Genomic DNA, 24381 nt, shown 5'->3' with positions numbered 1-24381 from the left:
TTGAGAGCCGACAAAAGGAAAATTGAAGGCCAGCAGGAAGAGAGTTACACAGACAATATGCCTTGTTTGTGTGTGTTTGTGTGTGTGTGTGTGTGTGTAGGGGGGGGGAGTTTTAAAAATGTCCCCATCAGGCCTTTGCAGACAAAGAGGTCCTTCGGCCTTAAGGCGGGCAGCTTCTAAATGCTTGGCTTCTAAAGGACTCCTGGGTTGTAGATGCTCCTGTTGGGATTGCTGTTTACTGGAAGGAATACTTGCTTCAGTTTCTGGGCAGTGGTGGTGGGGGAATGGCCAGGCTTTGGTCCTTCGTGCACCCTGCAGACGGCCAGGGAGAATGACCTCTTTTGCCAAGATGGCGGCTTGCGTGCCTGGCCCGAGAGAGACTGTCTGGTTTGGCTCGGCTCCCAGCTGGCATGCTGCCTCCCCGGATGACGAGAAGCCATCGCTGGAGAGGCGAGCTGGAATGGCCAGGAGGTCGTCAGCTGCCCTCGGGGGCTCCGACAGGCTTCCCGTAAAGGGTCTCTGCTAGCAGACATCCCTCCTCCCCCAGGAGGCGTCTGTTTTGCTGAATGTTTCGGAGCAGAACCTCACCACAGGGCATAGCAATTGTCAATGGGGACTGAGGGGGTGGTGGTGGGGAAATCTGCAGGGGTAGGCAAACTGTGGCCCTCCAGATGTCCGTGGACTACAATTCCCATGAGCCCCTGCCAGCAACTGCTGGCAGGGGCTCATGGGAATTGTAGTCCACGGACATCTGGAGAGCCACCGTTTGCCTTCCCCTTTGTTAGAGCAATGAAGCAATATCTGTGAAAGTCTCTGGCCATTGTCCTGTGCTGCACAAACGTCTCTCCTTGCTGGTATAGGTTTGGATGGGGAACGTTGTCGCAGGCAGGAGCTACTGCCACAGGTTTGTTCAGTGACCTTTATCAGCTCCACTGTCTGCTTGGAATATATACTGCCCCTTCACACACACACACACACACACACACACACCCAAGATCTACCATGTGAGAATGATGCTTTAGTGTACAGTCCAGTGTTGTTTTTAACAGTCTGTTGGGACAAGAGCCATTAAAATGTTAGTGAACATTCCGTGGCATAACAGAGATTCGGCTAATGACTGGCCGTGTGCATGCCTTCTTATGTCCTGTTTTCGCCTACGGTTTGGCCCCTGACCTGTCTGCTTCTTTTGCCTCGGGCCACTTGCAGCCCCGTTACCTGCCGGATCCTGACCTTCCCACTTTTGGACTTCAACCACCACACGGTGGTTCATTCACCAGAAGGAAACAAGGCTGGGTAATCCACCCAACGTAGATTCACTTCTGATCCCCGCTGGCTACAGAAGAGCTAGGATGGGGCCGTATCCTGCAGGCTGCTCTGCTAGTGATGTTCCTTTCCTTCCTTGCATCAGAGAAGATTATTGCCCTTCCCGGAACACATCCACGGGTCTCAGCCTGTGCTTTGGTCAGCAGGATTTCCCCTCTATGTCAGTCCCCCCCCCCACCATCAAGCCCTCCCATCCTTCTTTCTAAGCCTGATGCTCTTCCGTAATGAAATGATATCATGTCAGGCGGGCGGGATCCGTCCAAAGGCGGATGGGCGCCCGTCACAAGGCATTAGCGTGGTGTGACTCAGCCGCCCCCCTCTTTGTTCTGATGCTTTGTTAATGAGGTTCCCAAGGGAGCATTAGACAGAGGTCTGTGCATGGTTTAGACAGAGGACATGGATTTGGGGGGCAGGGAAGGAGGGGCCCAATCCCCCGGCAAGTTCTCCCCCTGTCGATTTGCTTGCAAGCATTCAGATTTGATTTTCTTTCACGTCCGTAACCTCTTGGGGACCCGGGGAGCTTTGAAAATTGAAATGTACAGCCGATTGAATTTGTCAGGCTGGCACCAAACCGAGATTGCCTTTAAATGCTGAGGGAGAACATGCAAGTCCTCTGGCTGGCGTAGGCCCAAACTTCACATTGCAGTTAACACAGAGGTCCCGTCTTTCCCAGATTATTTTGGCCTGCCCTAAATTCTCCGCGTATCACTCTTTGATTGCTGTTGCACTGTGCGCTTTTCAATCTGAACTGGATGAAACAAGATGTGTTAATAGGCTCCTCCTACACGAACCTCTTGTATTGTGGTGTTTTTCTGTAAATATTTCTAGAATTAGATTCAAATAGGTAGCCCTGTTGGTCTGAATTAGCACAATAAAATCAGAGTCCTGAGGTAGAGTGCTTGTACTCCGAAGCTCACGCCTTGAATAAATCTTTGTTGGTCTTAAAGGTGCCACTGGACTCTGATTTTATTTCTAGAATTAACTCCAGGTTCTTAATGAAACTGGGTAGCACTGTTTTATCATAACTCTATTATATACATTTTGCATATTTTGTTCCTGAATTCCAATAAAGGCTTCTGTGTCTACCCAGGGGTGACCATTGGGGACTTGCGGCCATGGGGTGAATTCTGCCAGCTAGTTGCAGGTCGCCTGCAAAAGGGCTCCCTTTAGGCAGACCTGTGGCTGTCCGATGCCCCCCTTGCTGGCAGGGAGACAGGCTCTACTGGGTGTCTCTTGCCTTTCCTGGATCCACATCTTCTGATCGTGGCAAAGCATAGGTGGAAATGGGTAATCTTCCACCCCTTCCCAAGAGCTTTAAAATGGGAGTTTTGTATTTCAGATTTCATTTTTTGCTTGGTGCTGTCTCTCCAGCCCTGACACTTGGCCCGCTTTGATCAGTGCTGATCAAAAGAACGCTTACAACCTTCGCCGCCCCTAAAACCAGAAAGGCGTTTTTTAAACGCGTCCCTCGAAATTGCTTGGAACGCTTATGCTGAGCCAATATTCACTTCTGCCTCTTCTCCTTTGGGCATCTTGAAATGCTTCTTCAGCTCTTAAGATTGCTGAGATCTAGAAACTTAGTTATGAGATTAAAATATAAACAATTTCTGTTTGAAGGAAGACTAACACTGGCCGGGACGGTGCTCCTAAGATTTCCTGAACATCGCAGCACACGGCTGTGAATACTGACCTAAATGCAGAGAATTACATGCTGGGGGAGCGCTAATTCCATAGCTTGGAAACGCGGATTCTGCAACCTGTAAATACTGGACATAGATCAAGATGGGTGGCCGTGTGAGTCTTTCTGTATGACACAGGAGGAAAGAGCCAGACTAACCACAAGAGCAATGTTATTCCCCCTGCCTGTTTTATCTTCACAACAACCCTGTGAGGTCGGTTAGCTTGAGAGAGTGCGGTTGGACAAGGAGCTCGCTGGCAATGTGGGGATTTCAGCCTGGGTTTCCCAGATAATATTCCGCTTGGTAGGCCCTGCATCTAACCCGGCTGTGGCAATGAGTTTGCAGCCCCGGAAGAAAGCAGACATGCAGATTCTTTTTGAGGTGTTCACCATGGACTGCGGCCTTCCAGATGTCTATGGACTACAATTCCCATGAGCCCCTGCCAGCGAACGCTGGCAGGGGCTCATGGGAATTGTAGTCCATGGACATCTGGAGGGCCGCAGTTTGACTACCCCTGGTGTAGACGTTAATGCATTGGTTATCCCTGGTGTGACACTCATGAGCCTGGCAGCCACACGTTACGTCCCCAAATCCATCCTGGTTTTCCTCAAGGGCATTGGTCATCACTCAAGCAGCAGTGTTCCTGAGCAGGGATTCGAACCCGGGACTTGCTTGTATCATCAGGCAGTCTGAGCACTGAATGTGGTTGGCTCATTACAAATTCCATTCTCACATCTCCCTTCCCAATTCTGGACTCTGTCTGAATTTGATAAGGAGTTCATTGGGTTTATGTCGGAAAACATCGAACACGGATGAATGGCTGCCATCACCGTGGAGCTGTGTGCTCCTTGCGCATTTTAAGGCTGGGACTGGAGTTGTCCTTGGCCGGTATTTTCACTTCTAAATGAACATGAAATAGTACCCAGCATTCTCCTTTGGACAAGCAGATGGTCTTCCCCAGAGGCATCACTTTGGGAAGTACATAGTGCAACTATTCAGAGGGATCTGAACCAGGAGATTTGAAAGTCTTGGGCTGTAACTTTGTCAGTGACGATGAATTTCCGGGCAGACGAGCCAATTCTTAAGGAGGCACAGTCTTCTTCCTGTTCGGATCAGGGCTTCTTCTTCCCTCCCGCTGGTCACAGAAAAGGAAGTCCTTCTTCACCCAACCAGTAATTCATACATGGCCTTCACTGCGCATCGCCATCGACCCTCCTCTCCGCACCGCGGTGCTGGTTGCCTTGGGCTTTGGCGATTGCCGAAAAGGCCAAACCGAGCTGAAGTACACAGTCCTACTTCTGAACCTGCTGAGGGACCTCCTGATGGCACCTGGGTGCAAATTAATTTCTATATTCCATTTGGGCCTTTTCCGACCTGCCCTAATTTTGACAATTTAGGCATATTTTTCCCTTCCTCTGCATCATCTCCAGAATTCGGTGGACGGGAGTTGTTGACATTTGATATCTGTATCCAACGCTTGGCTTCCAATCGATACCTTTTATGTGGACTTTCCTGGACAGCTGAGGTTCTATATTTGATGTGCCTGTTTAAAAAACAAACAAACAAACAGACGGGGATGATTTTGCAAAGACCTTTCTTCGGATTGGCCTCCTGGATGCAAACTCTGTTGGGGGACTCTTGGCTTCAGGGATTGTAGGAGAGAGAGAGAGAAATGCATTCTCCCGCTTCAGTTTTTGCCTGTGCAATGCATAGTTTATGAAATTGGTCAGATCTACTCTTTTACCTGGAGTTTGGTGACCCACCAGGAATTGGGGCCCCTGTATGAAACCTCTGGCCAAAATTCTACTTGTTTACTCCTGTTCTTCTTTGATCTCCCTGTGGGAAACATTCAACAAAAACCCATCTGCTTGTTATAGTCGTGGCTAATTGAGTTTACTATAATTCCAGTGGTCCCCATCGTTTTCTTCCATTCGAAAGCCCCATGGTGTTTTCCATATGCTTGTAGTCGCGCCGAGTTATGGGTTCTGTAGCCTTACTCAGTTGTGCAGAGAGCCACGGGAGGACTGAGTGTTTATTTGTGTTTGTTTCCGTTCTTTATTACAGACACTATTAACAGAATGGCAGGGGAAACTATCCCATTACAAAGTTCTGACAATTACCCTGAAGTGAAAAGCAACCAGAAGCGGGTTCCTTGCAGTTACAAATAGTTCCGAGGGTTCTAAAGTCTTGTATGTGAATCGTAAAATACTTTGCTCCAAAGCACTTACCTCTTCTCCTACCCATCAAATGATTGAAAAAGGTAGTTGTTAGGCTGGAAGAATCTCAGCCTTTCCTGTGGACTAGTCACTGCCCTGGGGAAGGTTGTTCCAGAGTGTGGCCAGCCAGTGGAACAGCTGGGTTGGAGTCTGTTAGCAAGTTAGGGGTTAATCCTTTTAATGGGGATTTTAATGGGTTTGTAAGGAGGACTTTGTGACCCGCCATGAGCCATTGCATGGGAATGGTGGGATATGAATGAATGAATGAATGAATGAATGAATGAATGAATGAATGAATGAATGAATGAATGAGATTTCCAGCGAGGACTCTGGAAGGCTTCTACCCCCAAAACCTCATTGGTCAATAAGGTGCAACTGGAGTCGAATCCAGCCTTTCTGAAGTTATTTGCAGATCCTAGGCAGCGGATGTGTGCCTCTTTAGTCATTTATTACTGTTTTCTTTTAAAGAGTGCAATGGTACAAGACTGCTTCAACTAAGGTAATATTCCTGGACAAAATAATCTTTTTTTATTCCCCCCTCCCTCCCCAAAACATGTGCTGACATAGATTTTTTCCCCCTCCCAACGGCCCTGTGAGCTGGGCCAGGCTGAGAATATCAGAGTAAGGGATTGTAGTCTATCCCTGTGCCAGGAGGGGGGGCAAACTGTGGCTCTCCAGAGTGCATGAGCTGGCAGGGGCTGATGGGAATTGTAGTCCACAGACACCTGGAGAATCACAGTTTGGCCACCCCTGCCCTCTGCCATGGCTAGATTTGACCCCTCAGAAATGCAAATCCCCCTCCAACATGTGTCATTAAATGACTTTGCATGGTAAGTGTTGCTGAATTGTGGACATGGCTGTTTCTCTTCTGCATGTGGAGGAGGAGCAGGGAATCAGAAGAAGAAGTAGGTTGAAGCCACAGTAGCTGGACAGAATCTGTAGCTTCTGCGAATGATTTCTTGAACTGTTCATGTTGCCTCCATGCCTGGGGGTGTCCATGTGGTATCTAGCTGGCCAGTGCTGGGATTTGAATCCAGGACTCATTGGTCTGACCCAGCTAGTATCTTGCATTTCAAGGGCGGAGATATCTTTCATCTTCTGCTCTCAGCCAGCTGGTGTAGTGGCTAAGAGTGGTGACCTCTAATCTGGAGAGTTGGGTTTGATTCCCCATTCTGCCTCAGGTAGCCAGCTGGGTGACCATGGACCGGTCACAGTTCTCTTAGAGCTGTTCTCACAGAGCAGTTTCTCTCAGAGGTCTCTCAGCCTCACCTACCTCACAGGATGTCTGTTGTGGGGAGAGGAAGGGAAGGCCACTTACGGTAGTGAAAAGTGGGATATAAAAAAAAAACAACTATTCTTCTTCTGATAGCCTGATGGAAACTCTAAATTCAGTAAATTAGTTGTGGCTCAGTGGCAGAGCCTCTGTTTGCCATGCCACAGGTCCCCGGTTCAAACCCCTGGAAGCATCTCTAGTTAGGAGGGGCAGGGGGAGGCGGTAAAGACCCGGATAGTAGACAAGTTGGACGGGGGTGGACCGAGGGCCCAATTCAGTAGAAGGAGGTTTCTTGTGTTCACTGATTCATTTTTAATGATTTTAATTCATTTCTATCCCACTTTTCACCCCAATGGGGGCCCCAAAGCAGTTTACATCTTTCTCCTCTCCTCCAGTTTTATCCTCACAACAACCTGGCGAGGTAGGCCTGGTGGAGAGACTGTAACTGGCAAGCAAGCTTCCAGGGCACAAGTAGGGACTTGAACCCGGGCATCTCAGACCTAAATCTTTCCCTCTTTACCACAACATGTGGCGGACTGGGCCTGTCTGCCTCTGAACAGGCGGGCTAGAAAGAAAGGACCTTGGGGGTTGCATTGTGGGGAAGGGAGGGCTGTTTACATCAGTTTCCCATTTGAAAATGCTCTTCATTCTGGATTCCATGCCCCCCTCAGCCCTTGGACCTTATTCTGTCAAATTAGGGAGAGGAACCTCCTGATGGCACCTGGGTCTTGGCCACTGTGGGACACAGAGTGTTGGGCTAGATGGGCCACTGGCCTGATCCAAAATGGCTTCTCTTATGTTCTTATGTCTGGGGCAGTGATGCTCTGTATTCCTGGCACTTGGGGGGCAAGAGTGGGAGGGCTTCTGGGGTTCTGGCCCTGCTGGTGGTCTTCCTGATGGCACCTAGGTCTTGGCCACTGTGGAACACAGAGTGTCGGGCTAGATGGGCCACTGACCTGATCCAAAATGGCTTCTCTTATGTTATTATGTCTGGGGCAGTGGTGCTCTGTATTCCTGGCACTTGGGAGGTGAGAGTGGGAGGGCTTCTGGGGTTCTGGCCCTGCTGGTGGTCCTCCTGATGGCACCTGGGTCTTGGCCACTGTGGGACACAGAGAGTTGGGCTAGATGGGCCACTGATCTGATCCAAAATGGCTTCTCTCATGTTATTATATCTGGGATAGTGATGTTCTGTATTCCTGGTGCTTGGGAGGTGAGAGTGGAAGGGCTTCTGGGGTTCTGGCTCTGCTGGTATCCTCTCCCAGCAACAGAAATCAGTCGATCCCATTTATGCTCCTGGCCAGACTCTTACTTTAAGTAGGATCCATCTGGTGTTTTATGGGCATGCAGTGGGCATGGTACAAGGCCTTGACTTTGGTGCCACCTCCAGGGACTAATCTTCAACTCTACTGAAGAATTTTGTTAAGTGAGATTCCATGCATCAACTTCCGGGCACAGTCTGTTCATCTTGCCCAGGATGGAGGGATTAGTTTTTTTTGGAAGGGTGGGTATGAGGAGATATGTCTGCGGTTTGGCTCGGGCCAGTCCTGGGGCTTCATATGACATGCCAGTTGCGGGGCCAACGTTGCATGCCGATTCCTTTTTGGTGTGAGACAAGGGCATGGCCCCGTGGACACACACACACCACTGGTCTTGGTGATCTCCCACAGCTGAGAACCAGACAAATACATCACCCTGGAAGGCCTAGGAGCAGATTTCCCCAAAGGTTTTGAAAGGAAAGCACAACTGTTCCTGGATTGTGGATGGGTCTGTGTTGCAGGGCCTGGGGAGAGGTCAGCAGTTAGCCCAGGTGAGGAAAGAAAGCCAGGCTATTGCAGGGGGCGGGGGGCTTCTGAGACTATAACAACTGAGTGGGAGGTTCCTGGGGAGGGGAGGATTGCATGGTTATTATTCACCTGTTTGCTCTCCTACCTTTCTTCGTCAGCTCTTCTTCTGTGCCATGATTTCAGTCCAGTTTTGAGTCCCCGCTGCTTCAGCCTCCCTGGTTGTTTTGTAGAGGGGAGGTCAACTAATAGAACTTCAAGAATCTCCTCTAGTTTCCCATGAAAGCATGAAGAAGGGATCTGGCCGAATCCCAATGTCCTCATCTGGCCGTCTGTGCTCTGGGGTTGGGGATCAGCAGGGAGTCCTTTCTGTTTGGATGGAATTTGGCTTTTTGTAGGAGAAAGGGTGCAGGCTGCTGTCTGCACGCCCAGTTTGAAGGGTTCTTGGGGATGGAATACTGGCTGAGATGGGCCTTCAGAATTTTTGTGGTTCTGACACTCCTTCCCTGCGCATGAAGTTCTGTGTACCGTCCCTTCTCAAGCTAGACCCCTTTTAACAACCTGACTTTGTGTCGCTCCCTGCAGGTGCTGACCCTGATCCAGAGGCGCTGTGAGTTTTGCTGAACCGGGGAGGCAGCCCAGCCTCTGCCCGCCGTCAGCATGAATCCTGGCCCTGGAATGCCTTTGCTCATCTCGCTTGTTCACCTCATCGACTTCCTGCTGATTGACTGTGCTGCAGAAAGTAAGTTTTGCAGGGGACATATCCCCCCTACACACACACACACATTCTATCGTGACAGATGGCGTGCCTGTTTTTTTGGTATAAGACACCATCCTGGAAGCAGTTTACTTTCTGAAAGGGGATGAGGCTAGCAGAGTAATTCATACAGAGATGCAACAGGCAGCCTCTTAGGGAGATGATTCTGCTGAAAGATTGAATCAAAATGGTTGATGCAGAGACTAGGTGGACTTTGCCACTTCCAGCAGAGAGAGATTGAAAGGAGATAAATTTGCAGCAATGATTCATGCAGAGATGCACCTGGCAACCTCCTTTGAGGAAAGATAATACTACAGTAAGGTTGACTCAGCCTTCCATCCTTCCGAGGTCGGTAAAATGAGTACCCAGCTTGCTGGGGGGTAAACGGTAATGACTGGGGAAGGCACTGGCAAACCACCCCGTATTGAGTCTGCTATGAAAACGTTAGAGGGCGTCACCCCAAGGGTCAGGCATGACCCGTTGCTTGCACAGGGAACACTTTTACCTTTACCTTTACCTTTACCTAATACTACAGATCTTCATTTAGACTGTGACCAATCCAGTAGTTCAAATCTCATATATAGCCCAACAGAATTCGAACACCCCAACAGAGTTTGATTAAAATAAAGCTTCTTTATAGCCCTTAAAATAAAGCTTATTCATAGGCACAAAAGAAGCCATCTCTTGGGATAGATAATTCTGTATCTTGACATTAAGAAAGAGATTACGTGGAGGTATCAGAATTGCTTTCCACACAAAAGGCGAATTGGACTAGTAACTCAGGCAGAGACACAGTAGGTAGACTTCTATGAGGATAGACATTTCTTCAGTGTCTCTGGATCATTCAGTCACACTTGATTTGATGTTGAGTCAGAATTGCCCACTTCTGGAGGACTGACTGGAAAAACCATGACAATGAAGCATGCAGAGATGCAGCAGGCATACTCTATGTGTGGATACTGTTGATAGCCAAGCAGCCTCATACGGGTTCTTTTGCCCAGTGTATTGCTCCCAACTGAGTACAGTGAGAGGAAAGCCTTTTTGATATTTATGTTACTGCAGAAAAATAGACACAAGGGAGTTCCCAAATTTGTGTGTCACCCATAGGATTACATAGTGTTAAATGCCCTTTCCTTGAAGGCTGAGAGAGATGATGCCCTTACGGGTCAGGCCAAAAACCCAAGGTCTCCTCCCCCCTATATCATCTCCCAGGCCCACCCTGCAGCCACTGAGCCAGCCCCCATAAATTGCAGACAAGGGCCCAATTCGCACACGTTGGATAATGCACTTTCAATGCACTTTAGAAGTAGATTACCTTGTTTTGCACTGGAAAATCCAGCTGCAAAAGCACATTGAAAGTGCATTATCATACGTGTGCAGAATGGGTCCAGCCCTAAAAGCTGCTTCTACGCCTCCACCCACCCCCCAAGCCTCCAATTATTTACATTAGCAATAATGCCCCGTCCTTCAGCTGTGGGATTAGGTCAGTTTGACATAAACATTAGCCGCTGAAATGTAGGTTCATCAGAAGCTACATTCCAGAGAGATGGCAAAGTGTTTTCTCTACTACAGAGCAGACCTGCTCAATCAAAAACAATCCTGAATGCAACGTCGTATCAGTATCTAGTAGCTGAGAAAAAGTTAAAGAAATTTATCGCTACTTACCCCATCACTGTGGCCTCACATGAACCTTTCAATTCAATGCTTTGCTCATGGCACAGCTGTCTGTCCAGCCTGCTCTGGACCAGCGTGATGCAAATTCTGATTCTGATACATTGGCTTCTCCACTGTGGTCCTGTGGTTTAAGCATGCAGCATATGGATTGTGTCCACTCCATTCACTACTTCACGGGAAGGGGGGAATGTTATTTATTTATGTACTAGCAGCAACGCCTGTTGTAATGTGACAACACAATGGGTGCTAGCCCCCACCCCCACCCCGAGACAGGCCTTGGTGGGCACCTTGCGGGGCAGGGGAATTGCAAGGAGCCCTCCCCTCTCACCACTGCCTGCAAAGCACCTGCTGAAGCCTACAGATGCCTCAGAGGGGGTTTGTCACGGCAGGGCGGGGAAGTGCCAGCAGGGATCTGGCTCCTGCTGCCACTGGCCGCCAAAGGCCAGCTGAAGCCGCAGGGGGCTCAACAGTCATGTGGCAGCGCAGGGTGGGAAGGGGTGGCAGGCACCTGGCCCCTCTAGCTTCAAAAGATGTGTTGAGCCCCATGGAGGTGGTGGCTGGCCTTTTTTTGGTGGGGGGAGGTGTTGGCGGGCAGAGCAGCCCTCTTCCCACCGCCCCAGCAGCCCCACCAAGGCCTGACAAGGCTGGGGCCGAAGTTGCTGGGCGCCACAGGAGCACTGGGTGGGGCCTCCCTACCCCCTCTCCCCACCCTGAGACCACAGCTGGCTGGCTTCCGTCTAGGGGCCAAGCGCTCTGCTGGAGCACCCCAAGCTCTAGGGCTGCTGCCCTCCCAGGCAGGAAACTCACAGGCACGTGCAGCTCTCACGGGGCAGGGACCTAGAGCCTCGAAGGGAAGTACAAGGAGGAGGTGGTGGTCAGGGGTTGGGGACGAAACGTGATTGGCCACCCGTCGGACAGACAGGCAATTCAGTTGGAGGAGGGGGCATGCAGGGATGGGCCAGCCGCCCTGAGTGGCAGTTAAGCCATGAGACCAACTCCTCCCACCAGCTCTTACCAGAACTAAATAGTGGTACAGATTTCATTGATGATACCCCACCTTTCTCCCCACTGGGAACCCAAAGCAGCTTCCGTCGTTCTTCCCCGCTTCATTTCATCCTCACAACAACCCTGTGAGGCAGGTTAGGCTGAGAGTGTGCACATGGCCGTTGAGCGCTCCGTAGCAGAGTGGGGATTCAAACCTGGCCTCCCAGGCTGTAGTCCTGCACTTGAACCACTGCACAGCACTGGTTGGATCAGAGCCTTGCAGGAATCCTTGGGAGATACCTGTTGTTGACTGAAACAGCAAATACAGGGTTTTGCCTTGTGTTTGGTTTGCTTGAGCATCAGGTTCATGGAAGCAAGGCCTGGCTGGCTAGTATCTGTGATGTCTTTCTGGCTTCCTTTGAATTTATGTTGCTTGACTCGATTGCCTTGGTTATCTTGAGCTGTATCTTCATGATGCGCCTTCTCCTGATCAGCATGCCCCCTATTCAGGGAGAGGAGAGGGTCTTCTGGGGTGTGGCGGGTAGATGCCTTTCCAGTTTTGCCCAAGCTGTGACTCTGTGAGCCCGGGCATCTTTTTTTGACCTGTGTCTGCATCATTGGTTGGCAGACAGAATCCGACAACACTGAGATGAAAGAGCAGGGAAAATTTAAGGCAAGCCAAAAAAGAACTAGATGAGCAGGATTCCTCAAGGAGTTCTGCAGAAAATGTATAAATAGCTATTTGTGTGGCCACCACAGTTAAGAAGCACTCCTGTTATGCCCAGGAAGCATATTTCAATAGGAAAATGAAGCTGGTTCTTTTTCAATGCCCCAGAGGGATGCTGGTGGACAGGCTGGCTGGTTTGTTCATTTAAATCATTTTTATGCCACCTTTCCACCCAGTCAAGGGTCCCCAAGGCATATATGAGTCTGAGGACAAGAAACTTGGGTATTCGTGTTCATATCTAGCTTAGCACTTTTGTCACTTATCAGCCCCGTTTAATCCAGAAAGGAATCATTTTTACAGCTTCCTATGTTACCACCTCACAAGCCTCTTGTGGCGCAGAGTGGTAAGGCAGCAGAAATGCTGTCTGAAGCTGTCTGCCCATGAGGCTGGGAGTTCGATCCCGGCAGCCGGCTCAAGGTTGACTCAGCCTTCCATCCTTCCGAGGTCGGTAAAATGAGTACCCAGCTTGCTGGGGGGTAAATGGTAATGACTGGGGAAGGCACTGGCAAACCACCCCGTATTGAGTCTGCCATGAAAACGCTGGAGGGCGTCACCCCAAGGGTCAGACATGACTCGGTGCTTGCACAGGGGATACCTTTATGTTACCACCACCCCTTTCCTCAAAACGTCCCCGTGTGGATCTTGCTCATTCTTCCCCTGTCCCCACAACCCATGAATTGGCCTGGCCCGAACAAGAAGGACTGACCTGGACCACCTTTGGAGCCTGGTCCAGCACTCTGCCCATTGTGACGCCCTCCCCCGCCGGCACCCTGTCTCTCGCCACCCCTTTGGGACCACCGTGCTCCCCCCCCCCCCCCCGCGTCTTCCTTCCAAGGACATGGCATGAAGCGGACGGCGTGTCACCTTGATGAAATTAAACCAAGCGGCAGTGATGTCATCCGGTCCCTGCCCGCACTGGTGCTCTTTAAGGGAGTCCAACAGGGAGGAGAGGACAAGAAGGAGTTGGCCATCCGGAGCAGAAGGCTGCTGCACACATGTACACTTGGCTGGACTCCAAGGGCCCGCTTAAAGCTGGGTTTGATTCCCCAGGTCTTCTCATCTGGAGAGCTGGGTTTGATGCTCCACTCCTCCTCCACGTGCCGCCAGCTGGGTGCCCTTGGGCAAGTCAGTCCTGTTAGAGCTGTTCTCACCAAGCAGTTCTCCTTGAGCTTTCTCAACCCCATCTACCTCACAGGGTGTCTCTTGTGGGGAGAGTAAGGGAAAGGTGTTTGTAAGCTGCTTTTAGACTCCTTTGGGCAGTGAAAAGCAGGGAATTAAAGCTGGCTCTTCTTCTTAACTTCTGAAATTGGGTGCCCTCAAGCCACAGTCCCCCCCCCCCCCCTTAATCCCAGAGGAACGGAATCTGGCCACAAGACTTCTTTGCATGCCCAGGAACACTCTGCCCAAACAAAAGATAGATATCTATGGTGGTCCGTCTGTAGTTGACCGAAGGGAGCCAGAGTCCGGAAGCACTTTCCAAACTAACAATATTTGTGGCCGGGGGGAGGAGCTCACTTCAGCTCCTCCCCAGCCACAAGTGCTGTTAGCTCCTGGACTCTGGCTGTTTTCTGCTCCGACATGCTAAGGCAAGGCTTGACGGTTTGTTAAAAAATAGTTTCTGGGGTTGGTCTGTAGACGCAAGAGTGATAAGTGATGCATAAACATGGGTTCTTGTTTTTGCTTTTACTGATTTTGAGGCCAGTCGGTGAGTTCGGCCAGTTGGGTGTTGATCTTTGGGCTTGAATTGATCAATGGTGTCGTGTGAACTTCAGAGGCATGCTTTGTGCAGAGAGGGGTGTGTGGTTTGTGGTCTGTGTGTATTGCCTGGGCCTGCCTCCTGTCCATCATGGTGGGCTTGGACCCCCTTCTCTTGCATCCTCGCCCTGCTGGCCACTGCCTCTACCGACCTGCAACCACTTCCCAGTCGAGCCTCCCCCTCCCCACCCTGCTCCTGGCATTCTTCCTGCCGCTCTCGTGACTCAGATGGAAATCTGTCTCCCCCAATCAGATGCTGGGGCTGTTCTTTGCGGTGGCATAATGCCTGGGGGGGCTCTAATCATGGGGGGCTAAGGGGCTGCATGATGTCTGAGCATGACTCTTGGGTTTCTGTCTTTAATAGCCTGTGCTGCAAATTCTGCGTACATATTTTCCTGCTGAATTCCCTGTAACAAGGCCCCATGAGACCTATTTGCAGGAGTTGACAAGCAAAGCCAGTATCTTTAAGTTTAAACCAAAGAAAATCATTGGGGGGTGGGGAGGGGACACACGAGAGAGGACCTTTTTGGTAGCAGCCCCACAATGACGGAGCAAGCTCTCCAGAGAGAGGCCTTCCTCATGGTCAGCCTTCCGGAGGCAGTCGGAGACAGATTGTGTTTGACTGATTTAGGTTTTCTTTATTGGCGGTCCTGATGGAAATTTGAAACTGTTCTTTTACAGATTCAGGTGAGTCAGCGTGTTGGTCCGAAAGAACAGAACTAAGTTTGAGTCCAAGGGTACCTTGAAGACACACAAAGTTTAATTCCATGCGCACCTGCACTTTTAAAAATTTGTGAAAGCGTGAACCCAGAACGAACCTTTGTTGCCCTTAAAGATGCCCCTGGGCTCAGACTTGGTTCTCCTGTCTTTTATGTGTTGTTTACCATTGTTCTATTCATGTTGTCAGCCAGAATGAGTTCTGCAAGGCAGAACAGCAGCAAACAAATGTCTTGCAAGGAGGGACGGACCAGAACCAATGGGATGAAATTAATTCCAAGGAAATTCAGTCTAAACATCCGGAAGGCGTTTCTGACAGTGAGAGCGGTTTCTCGGTGGGCTTCCTCAGGAGGTGGCGGGTTCTCCATCTTTGGAAATTTTTAAACAGAGGCTAGATCTGACAGAGAGGCTGATTCTGTGAAGGCTCAAGGGGGTGGCAGGTTACAGTGGATGAGCGATAGGGTCGTGAGTGTCCTGCCAAGTGCAAGGGGTTGGACTAGATGACTCAGGAGGTCCCTTCCAACTCTGTGATTCTATGCGTGCTACTTCTGACTAAGCCAGGGATTGATTCCCAACCAGGGAACCTTGGGGTTATGCAAGAGCTCCTGAGGGGTTCCACGATTAAGGTTGTGCATCCCGGTGTGCTTTGGCCAATTCGGCAATCACTGAAGTCCGAAGCGGCCAGCACTGGGGCTCTGGCCACTTCAGACTTCAGTGATCGCCGAATTGGCCAAAGCACACCGGGGTGCACAACCCTATCCATGACCTTTCCCAGAAGTTTGGATGCCCCCTGACATCACTAGACAATACTGGAGCCCACTTCCCCTGCTGCTGTACAGGTCTCGTTTCTTCCTCCGCGATGGAAACGGAAAAGTATCTGATGGATACCCTTCTTACTTCTGCACCCGCATCTCTGAAGAGGCATGCCACCACTTTGGGGGCTCCTCAGAACCTGAAAAGTATTTCAGAGGTTCCTCCAACATCAAAAGGTTGAAAAAGACTGGGCTGAGCAGCTGAGGGCATAACTACACGTGATGTTCAGTGCCAGGATCGTTTTGTACACTCCCCTCCCCCTTTCCAAATTCCACTGCTCCTGTTTCATACCCTCCCTGCTGGGACTGCCGCTCTAGACTGACTTTCACCCTTGGCTTTGGTTCTGCAGAGCTTTGTTCCCGGGGAGATGAGGTTTTGCAGTATGCTTAGCTGTGCTCAAACAAGCTCTTTCCTTTCTCTCATTAAGACGTATTGTTTTAGGAGACGTCAGCGAACAGAGAAGGGGGCTGGAAGATGTGGTTTTGGGAAGAGAGACAAATACCCTACGTTTGGATGTCTTCCTGCTTATAATGAGATCTGGGGTGGGCTTACGTGTGAGCCTTTATATGTCAGTCATCCAGCGAAATTAATGTAGATTGGAGAGATGAATAATGGTGAACCACCCTATCTTGCCTTGAAATCTCTCCAGCAGTCTTTCTCAACCTTTTCACTGTGAGTGAGTAACCCCTGAAATAGTCTTCAGGCTTCAAGTGACCCTGGGAGTGATACCAGCTGGCCACGCCCCCCAGAAGTCACATATTTACAGTACGTGTGGCATCACTCTTAAAGTAAAATGCTTTTTAAATAAGAAGTTAGTTTCATTTTGGTGTGTGCAGTCCTTTGCCTGAGCAAAACAAGGAAGCATTTGTCTCAGGTGTCATGAAGTCCACCATGCAAAACAGCAGTTCTCCTCAGGGTAAATTATCTGTGTGATTTGGAGATAATTTGGAGATCTCCACGCACCACCAGGAAGTTTGCCATTTTTAAATCAATTATATACAAAAATATATAAAGACCCTCAGTCAACCTACCTTAATATATAGATTTAACATCACCAGTATTAATTTCAGTTATAAAGGTAGAACAGTTATAAAGTTAAAACATACCGAAGAGCAATAGCTCTTCGGTAAAGAGGTCGCCTCTTTGATTGTGCCCAACCAGTTTGTCTCCTACTGCACATTTAAAGCACACCCTGATGACCCAGGTGTTGGTAATGTGCTGATTTAAAGGGGCAAAGGGAACAAAAGGGTCTACAAGGAGCAAGTAAAATCCATTGTAGAACTGAGTTTGGGATATGTGGGGATGTCAACGCGAGCGCTCCAAACCAGAATCAGTAGGTGTCGTCTCAGAAACAGGGTGTTGGATGCCCCCCTGGTCCAACCCTGGGTGGAACAGGAACATGGATTGGAGGACTATACTTTTTTTTGGACCGCAAGTCTTAAAACCAAGTATGAAGTCCCAGACCACCCTCCAGCAGAGAGAGCGAGAAAGAGCTTTTTAATGTTTTGTTTGGATACGATTTCCCCAAAGGGACTCGATTCAACAACAGATTTTACTTGCTTCTTGTAGACCAGTGGTTCTCAACCTTCCTAATGACGTGACCTTTTAATACAGTTCCTCATGTTGTGGTGACCCCCAACCATATGAAATTAAACCGAAACATGGCGTGAAGATCCATGGTTCATGATTGTATATAAATTGTTTCTTTTCCGGGGCATCTCAGTTCAGTTCTGCCTCTTGTCCCACCGTGCCATCATCTTGTCCCATCTCGCTCTTTTCAACCCCTGGGAAAGGGTTGTTCGACCCCCAAAGGGGTCCCGACCCCCAGGCTGAGAACCACTGAGCTAAAAGGAATCAGCTGGTGCAACTGGATTGTTGGTGGCAGTAGGGGAAGACAAGAAAAAAAAAGAAAACCACTAGGAAAAGTTGAAGGAAGCAGGCAAGGAGAAAGACCCAACATGAGACAGACTGATTCCAGCAAGGAAGCCACAGTCCTCCATTTGCAGCCCCCGAGCAAGGCTGGACATGACAGGACACTTGGAAGCCATTCATTCCGTCACTGGTATCTGAAGAAGCAAACAGCGATTCCTCCCCGGCTCATCTTTCTGGTGCTGCCGGGGTCCGGCTCTGTTCTCCCGCTCCAGACAGACTGGCACGGCCGTTCACCTTGATCCATTCACGGGGCTGCCATAAGTCAGGAATGACTTCACACACGGAGAGAGAAACCACCCTGAGCCACATGGGAGGGCGGTATAAAAATCTAAGGACGTAAATAAACGGCAGTGCATCAGGGGGCAGGCAGATGTTCAGAGGATGCCCTCCAGCACGAAGAAAACCAACCTGTCGGGGAGAAGCGTTCTTGCCTCCAATGCAGGAGAGGAGAGATGCAGGAGAACGGCTCTGGGCCCCCGTTCAGGAGGAAGGTGATGTGTCAGTGAAGCGGATCAACAGGCAGCCCTGGTTGCTTCCTGTGCAGAGAGTATGTTGTCATCAATGATCAATATCTGATTTTTCTGCCTGAATTCTATAGAGCTGTAGGCGTGTGAGAGGGACAAGAATGTTTCTTTTTATCCGCACCTACAGATTGCCCCTTAGGTGGATTTTGAAAAGGAATCGGGAGACATCCGTAGGAGATTTAGCTAACAAGAAACATTTGCTCAGGTGACGACGAAAGATCAAAGCCACCCTGTTCTGGATATTTGGAGGCCTTCAGCATCAGCTGCTGAGAGAATTGGGGGGGGGGGGTGATCATGGGGAACAGGCATGAGCTGCCCTCATCAGAAAGAAGCCCCGTTTTGTCCAGTGGGTCTTTGCCCCAAAGCATTCTTTGGGCTTGTGCCTTGGGGTACTGTTCCCCATGGCTCCAGCTAGCGCTCCACTCACATTGTCTGCTGTGGCCCCTTTTAAAAAATGCCATCGCCCTAGTTCATTGCAGTTTTTAACTTTGCTGCACAAACTTCAGAGCAGTGGGGGTTTTTTATCCTCAATGGACACCATTTGTGTCCAGCGGCACCTTTAAGACCAATAAAGTTTAATTCTGGCCACAAGCTTCCACGTGTACGCTTGCTTCTTCAGATACAGCATAGTCTAATGATCCTGCCCAGAGCAGGGGGTGGGACTAGGTAGCCAGTAAGGCCCCTTCCCACTCTAAGATTCTAGGATTCTGTTCTCTAACCCAACAGCTTTGCCAGGAGTTGCTTTGCTTGCTCTTGTGACTTGGGCTCTTCTTGACCTGGAGGAAACACAGCAAACAGTGGAGGGGGGCACTGTTCAGAGCCCCATAAAACTGGACCTCTTATTCCAAATTGCTCGACATTTGGGAGTTAATGTGAAGGGCAAACACCAGCAACTCCACTCCCACTGGGACAACAGCCCCTCCAGTACTCCATAATAATGGAGGTGAATACCCAAAGAAAACCCAGATTAGAATCCCAAACTGGTATCTGGAACACACGGAACTGGAGCTGCTGATATTTTTCAGCACTCTGATATGTGGATATGAAAAGCGGTGATCCCGTTCCAGGGCTGAATTCCCACTCAGTTCTAGAAGCTTGCTGGGTGACCTGGGGCCAGTGACTGACAACCACTTGACCTCACAGGGTTGTCGTAAGATAAAATATAGGAGCAGAAAAGAATGTCGGCCTCTTAGGTCACCTTTGGGGAGGCAGGAGGGGCATGGATTCCGTGCACAAGGAATACAGCAAAACAAAATCAGAGTCCAGTGGCACCTTTAAGAACAACAAGGATTTATTCAAGGCGTGAGCTTTCGAGTGCAAGCACTCTTCCTCAAACTATGAACTGACCATCGTGACAGTGGGACACAAGGAATGTCCTTCTTGGCCACCAAAAGCTTTGGCTTCCCATTTCCACACGTTGACGTGTCAGGATACTGCCCCCCCCCCCACACACACACTCCAGGTTGGTTGGCAACATTAATCCCAGCCTACCAGCTGTGTTAATGAGCACATGAAATTGAGCTGGCTTTTCCAGTCTCTGCAGCAAGTCCAAGTGGAATGGACTAGCCCTTGCCTTTTGGTTGTAAGATGGCATCAGGGATGCGTGCAACTTGAGTTAGAGAGCTGTTTTTACTTTGTACGAGGGATGCCATTTTGCTTCTGGAATGAAGGACCTGCCACCATAATCTCTAAACCGGCTATTGGACTAGTACGGGAGGGGCGGGCTGGAGGAGGCGTAGAACTGCTCTCTCTTTTGATGTGTGGTTCATGAGTGCTTTGGCACAGTTCGTGGGCTCTCCAGAGGAAATCCGACTGGTTACCTCTTGGGAAAAATATTCTGGACCAGGTGGGCCTTTGACCCACTCCAGTAGGACTCATCTTTGCAAACTACAAGGTTAGAGCTATTGCATTGGCTGTACTGCCAGATGTTTTGTGGCGTGATCCTTCCGGGATTCATAGCATGTTTGAAACAAAAAAGCAAAATAATTATTTGCATGCACACGGGCAAGAAGAAAATAAATATGCATTTGTTTTGCAAGGGAGGGGGGGGCTACCCTAGTTTAAGAGCCTAAAAAAGTTTCCCCCTCCTCTTCTTCCTCCATGCTCCCCCTCCAAAAAAAAAACCCTTTAATTGACTGGAGAGCAGAACATCAAGAAGAGAGAGCGAGGAAGATGGCAGAAGCAATTTGAATAATTTATTGTCCTTTGAAGTTGCAAGAGAAATCTCAGCTGCCTTGGGGAGCCATTTCTCCCCATTCTAAAAGGGTTTTCTCCTCCTTTTAAACTCATCCAGAGGATGGCCTTTTTCCTTTTCCTTCTCCCCCCTCCCCCTCCCCCTTTTGCTTTTTCTGCATAATTAATGAAGCCAGCACTCTGACTCTTAAAAAAAAGACACAACACCCTTCCCTGTCTCTCTTCCAAACCTTAAAGAAGGAAGAGGAAAAGAAGGGGAGAGGGGGTCTCAGTGGGGAAAGAGATAAAGATAGCAAAGGATGGAAACCCATCCCTCCCACACACCCCATGCCCAACTTGGAGCACCTCCCTTAAAATAGATCAATTTATTTGAGACGGTGTCTGCTAGCTGTCTGAAAGCCATCTGGATTTCAAATGGATCCCTTCTAAATCAGAGGGTGGGCTTGGAGGCCTCCCAGGATCATATTCCCAGTGTGGGAATGGGGCGTTTCCTGCCATTTCCACCCCCACCGCCCCCAACTTTGGCACTCCATGCTATTTATGTGTCGCCTTCATTTCCTACTCTGCCTTTCTCCATAAAGTAGACTGCCTCATTGCCTCTTCTCCACTTTGGCCACACAACGCCTCTGCGAGGCGGGCTAGCCCGGGAGTGTGAGGCAGGGACCCAATTTAGCCTCACAACTCCTCTGTGAGCATGGGCTGAGGCCCTGCAACCCGCCCAAAGTCACCCAGCAAGCTGCCTTTGAGGCTTCCTTTGACCTTTACTTGAGAGTCTGCCCTTCTCACTGAGATGGAAGGAGGTGAAATAGCACAGTCAGACTCCGTAAGAGAGCCAGCGACCGATGCAACGGGAGTAGGATTAGAGAACTCCCAGGACAAACATGAACGGCAAACTACCTCAGCCGACGGACGCAAGAAACGACAGGGAAAGGGGACAGAGATCCCAGTGGGTCAATGTGTTGGTTTGAAGCAGCATAAGAAAGTTTTGAATCCAGCGGCACCTTTAAGACCAATCAAGTTGAATTCTGGGTCTAAGCTTTCATGTGCATGCACACTTCCTCAGATACAATGGAAGGGATGTAGCCAATCCATAATTATAAAAGAGGATGAGCTCTTTTATTGTACCCTGTTTTTTATTATCTGATGATGGAATTTCAAAGCAGCTTAGAATTGCCTTCCCTTCCTCTCCCCATGACAGACACCCTGTGAGGTAGATGAGACTAAGAGAGCTCTGAGAGAACTGTGACTAGTTCAAGGTCACTACATGGCTACATGTGAAGGAGTGGGGAATCAAATCTAGTTCTCCAGACTAGGGGCCACGGCTCTTAACCACTGTACAATGCTGGCTGTCACCAAGAATACGACATAATGAAGATATTTAACAGGTTCAAAGATTTTATCCCGTTTGGTCATAGAATCATAGTGTTGGAAGGGGCCATACAAGCTATCTAGTCCAACCCCCTATTCAATACAGGATCAGCCTCAAGCATCCAGCATAAGGATCTATTCAGCCGCTGCTTGAAGACTGCCAGGGAGGGGGAGCTCCCCACCTCCTTAGGCAGTCCATTCCACTGCTGAACTAGACTCCTAGATTCCTAGAGTGGGAAAGGGCCACAAAGGCCATCTAGTCCCACCCCCTGCTCAGTGCAGGATCAGCCTGATATCTAGCCAATACTGTTCTACACATAGTTTAAAATCATTACTGAGGGTCCTCTACTGTGCTGTCAACAGGAACTGAGTGAAAACTTTTCAGATACTTAAAAGACAACAATCCTATGCCCTCTCAACCTCCTGTTCTCCAGGCTGAACATTCCCAAGTCCCTCAGCCTTTCCTCACAGGGCTTGGTCCTCAGGCCTCAGATCATCCTCCTTGCTCTCCTCTCTCCATTTTGTCCATGTCCTCTTTGAAGTGAGGCCTCCAGAACTGCACACAGGACTCCAGGTGGGGTCTGGTCAATGTGGTATGCAGCAGGACTATGGCATCTTGCGATTTTGATGGGACGCGTCTGTTGATACAGCTCAAGACTGCATTTATCTTCTTTACCTCCGCATCACACTGTCTGCTCATATTTAGCTTAGAGTCCACAAGGACCCCAAGATCTCATTCACACACTCTGCTGCCCAGACGTGTCTCTCCCATCCAGGATGCATGCCTCTCCTTTTTGTGACCTAGATGTAGAGCTTTGCACCTTTCTTTATTTAATTGCATCTTGTTCTCGTTTGCCCACTTTTCCAGCATGTTCAGATTTCATTGAACTCTATCTTCTGGGGTGTTTACTACTACTCCTAATTTGGTGTCACCTGCAAATTTAATGAGGAGTCCCTCCACTCCATCATCCAGATCATTGATAAAAATATTGAAAAGTATCGGACCCAGTACTAGGCCCTGTGACACTCCATTGCTCTCCTCCCTACAATATGATGAAATACCATTGACAACTACTCTTTGGGTGTAATTTTCTAATCAGTTCCCTATCCACCTAACCATCTGAAAATCCAGTCTACAGTCCTCCAGTTTACCCATCAGAACATCATGGGGAACCTGGCCAAAAGCATTTCTAAAATCCAGGTAAAGAACATCAACTGCATTTTAATGATCTAGTAAGCCCGTCTCCTGGTCAAAGAAGGAAACCAAATTGATCTGGCAGGACCTGTTGGTAACATCCATGCTGACTTCCCCAGATCAACACTATCCATCAGATCAAACTGTCCTTCAGATGTTTGCTGATCATCCCGTTTAAAATCTGCTCCATTATCTTCCCTGTAATTGAGGTTAGACTCACTGGCCTGTAGTTTCCTGGGTCATATCTCCTCCCTTATTTGAAGCCTGGGATAAGATTTGCTCCCCTCCAGTCTTCTGGCACCTCTCCAGTCCTCCAAGAGGTCCTAGAGATGAAGGTCAAGGGTTCTGCAAGCTCTCCAGAAAGTTCTTTGAGCACTCTCAGGTGCATACTATCTGGCCCAGGGGATTTGAACTCACACAGTGCAGCCAAGTGCCTCTCGAAAACCTCTCTATCCATATCAACCTGCCACGCAGACATGATACCTTGCGTACTACCATCCCTAGATGTGTACTTGATCCTTGTTGGACACTAACCACTGCACCATATTGGATCCCACCAGGGACAGTGGGAGGTCAGGAAGATCCCATCCATGCTGGGGAAGTGTCACAAGTATTTGAATCCTACCGCATATCTGTGGGACATCAGTGGCTCCTGATTCTTGCGATGCTTCAACCACCTCAACTTTGGTAACCAATCCCTCCAAGATGCTTATGAGGAAGAGGAGATTAGCGCCTTCTAGAGAAGCAGAGGAACATGATTGTCATCCGTAGCTCACAGGTTGCTTGAACCTGTGAAAGGGCAGACCACCAACTGGCTGGCTGAACAGTGTTTCATTGGCCAACCCTCGCATCATGTTCTGACGATCCAGAGGTAGCTGGTGGAGGGCGTTGGAGCTTCCCTTGGACTGATATCTGCACCCTTCCAAAATGTTCCAGATCTGCAGCTAAAGAAACCGTGATCCCATTTCCTACCCAAAGTACGGAACATAAGATGTGATGTATTCTCTGATGAGTAAAGTAGGCCTTTAAAGCATGCACTTGCATGGGAAAATGCATGGATCAGGACTCTGAGACTTCACCCCAAAATAATTACAATGTGATGGCAGCTGCAAGCATAGGCAGCTTCAAGAGGGGAGGGGATGAGCATGTGAAGCGGAGGTCTGTGCATAGCTCTTAGCCACAAGATCTGGATGGAACACTCTCTGGGGCAGGGATGCTCTGCCTTCTTGGGGCTTGGGAGGGCCACAGTGGGCGGGACTTTGGAGTCCTGGCCCTGCTGGTGGACCTCCTGAGGGCACCTGGGTCTTGGCCACTGTGTGCTACAGAGTGAGAGGCTGGAGGGGCACTGGCTGATCCAACTGGGCTTCTTTTATGCTCTTAAGAGGGAGGCATTTTTTGTTCCCCTCCCCAGTTCCATTTCTCCCATTGAAGCAGGTCTAATCATAGAATCATAGAGTTGGAAGGGGCCAT

At 49.4% G+C, this 24381-nt stretch overlaps 1 protein-coding gene across 1 annotated transcript in view; it reads left to right on the top strand.

Moving 5' to 3' along the window:
- Positions 1-24381, top strand: part of PTPRS (protein tyrosine phosphatase receptor type S) — a 257496-nt gene that overhangs the window by 54530 nt on the left and 178585 nt on the right. Inside the window, exon 2 of the mRNA XM_077332102.1 lies at positions 8858-9014. Coding sequence (XP_077188217.1) covers positions 8933-9014 — 82 coding nt within the window. The 5' untranslated portion in view covers positions 8858-8932. The remainder of the gene's footprint in view (positions 1-8857; positions 9015-24381) is intronic.

The sequence above is a fragment of the Paroedura picta genome, chromosome 4 (assembly GCF_049243985.1).
Source record: "Paroedura picta isolate Pp20150507F chromosome 4, Ppicta_v3.0, whole genome shotgun sequence".
Lineage (NCBI taxonomy): Eukaryota > Metazoa > Chordata > Lepidosauria > Squamata > Gekkonidae > Paroedura > Paroedura picta.
Note: the sequence above shows the minus strand (reverse complement) of the source record. Positions and strands in the feature narration are given on the sequence as shown.